This window comes from Penaeus monodon, chromosome 27 (genome assembly GCF_015228065.2).
Source record: "Penaeus monodon isolate SGIC_2016 chromosome 27, NSTDA_Pmon_1, whole genome shotgun sequence".
NCBI lineage: Eukaryota > Metazoa > Arthropoda > Malacostraca > Decapoda > Penaeidae > Penaeus > Penaeus monodon.
In genome coordinates, this window is record NC_051412.1 from 35,285,948 (window position 1) to 35,286,701 (window position 754).

At 43.5% G+C, this 754-nt stretch overlaps 1 protein-coding gene across 1 annotated transcript in view; it reads left to right on the forward strand.

Moving 5' to 3' along the window:
• The window catches only part of LOC119590809 (probable G-protein coupled receptor Mth-like 3), a gene marked incomplete in the record, with an annotated part of 21,040 nt that overhangs the window by 16,103 nt on the left and 4,183 nt on the right, over positions 1-754 (forward strand). The window contains 2 exon segments of the mRNA XM_037939541.1: positions 159-303; positions 510-602. Coding sequence (XP_037795469.1) covers positions 159-303; positions 510-602 — 238 coding nt within the window.

A 754-nucleotide genomic window follows, 5' to 3' on the forward strand; every position in this document is an offset into this window, starting at 1 on the left:
CTCCAGGACCATTCACACCAGACCTACAAACTAGCACCCACACAAAACATCGCTTAGATCCCTTTATTATTTGCATTCCCACCCTCTTTCATCGTTAGTGTACCCTTTGTATCCTTCTCTTACATATGCATTCCTGTAACACCGTTTTCCCGCTGCAGACTACGAATCTCGCTGGGTTTACCAATACGGCATTATCCTGGCGCTCCTCATTGTGAACCTGATACTCCTTGTGTGGTCTGCTATCCTGTCGGCAAGGAGGATGAAGACATGGCTGATTCACCGTGCGTCTGACAAGAGTCAAGGGTGAGTTTGTGAGTCAGCAGTGGCTCGGTGAGTCTTTTGTGAGTTGCTCCTCCCAAACTGCTGTTTTTTGGTATTATCAAGATGAATATTCAACAAAAGAGGCGACGGGGGTTAGTTGTGTTGTTATGCAAAATCCTGGAACGACTTGGAGATAATATTGGTTGTTGTCGTTATGGCGAAGATGATAATGGCTATTTTTTTTTCAGAATTACCCTCTTCTTCTGGCTCTTCCTCATCATGGGAGTCGTTTGGATATTTGAAGTCATTACATGGCATGCAAAAGGCCAATGCAAGATCTGGTATGTTACATATGGTATTGGTATGCTGAGTGTGCGTGTGAGGAGGGAGGAATGTTGTATACTTTGGTATGAATAACTATACTGTGCAAATTCCATTCTCTGTTATATGATGAGTATACAAGGTAGTGTAGTGTTGTCTGCTTGCTGTCATG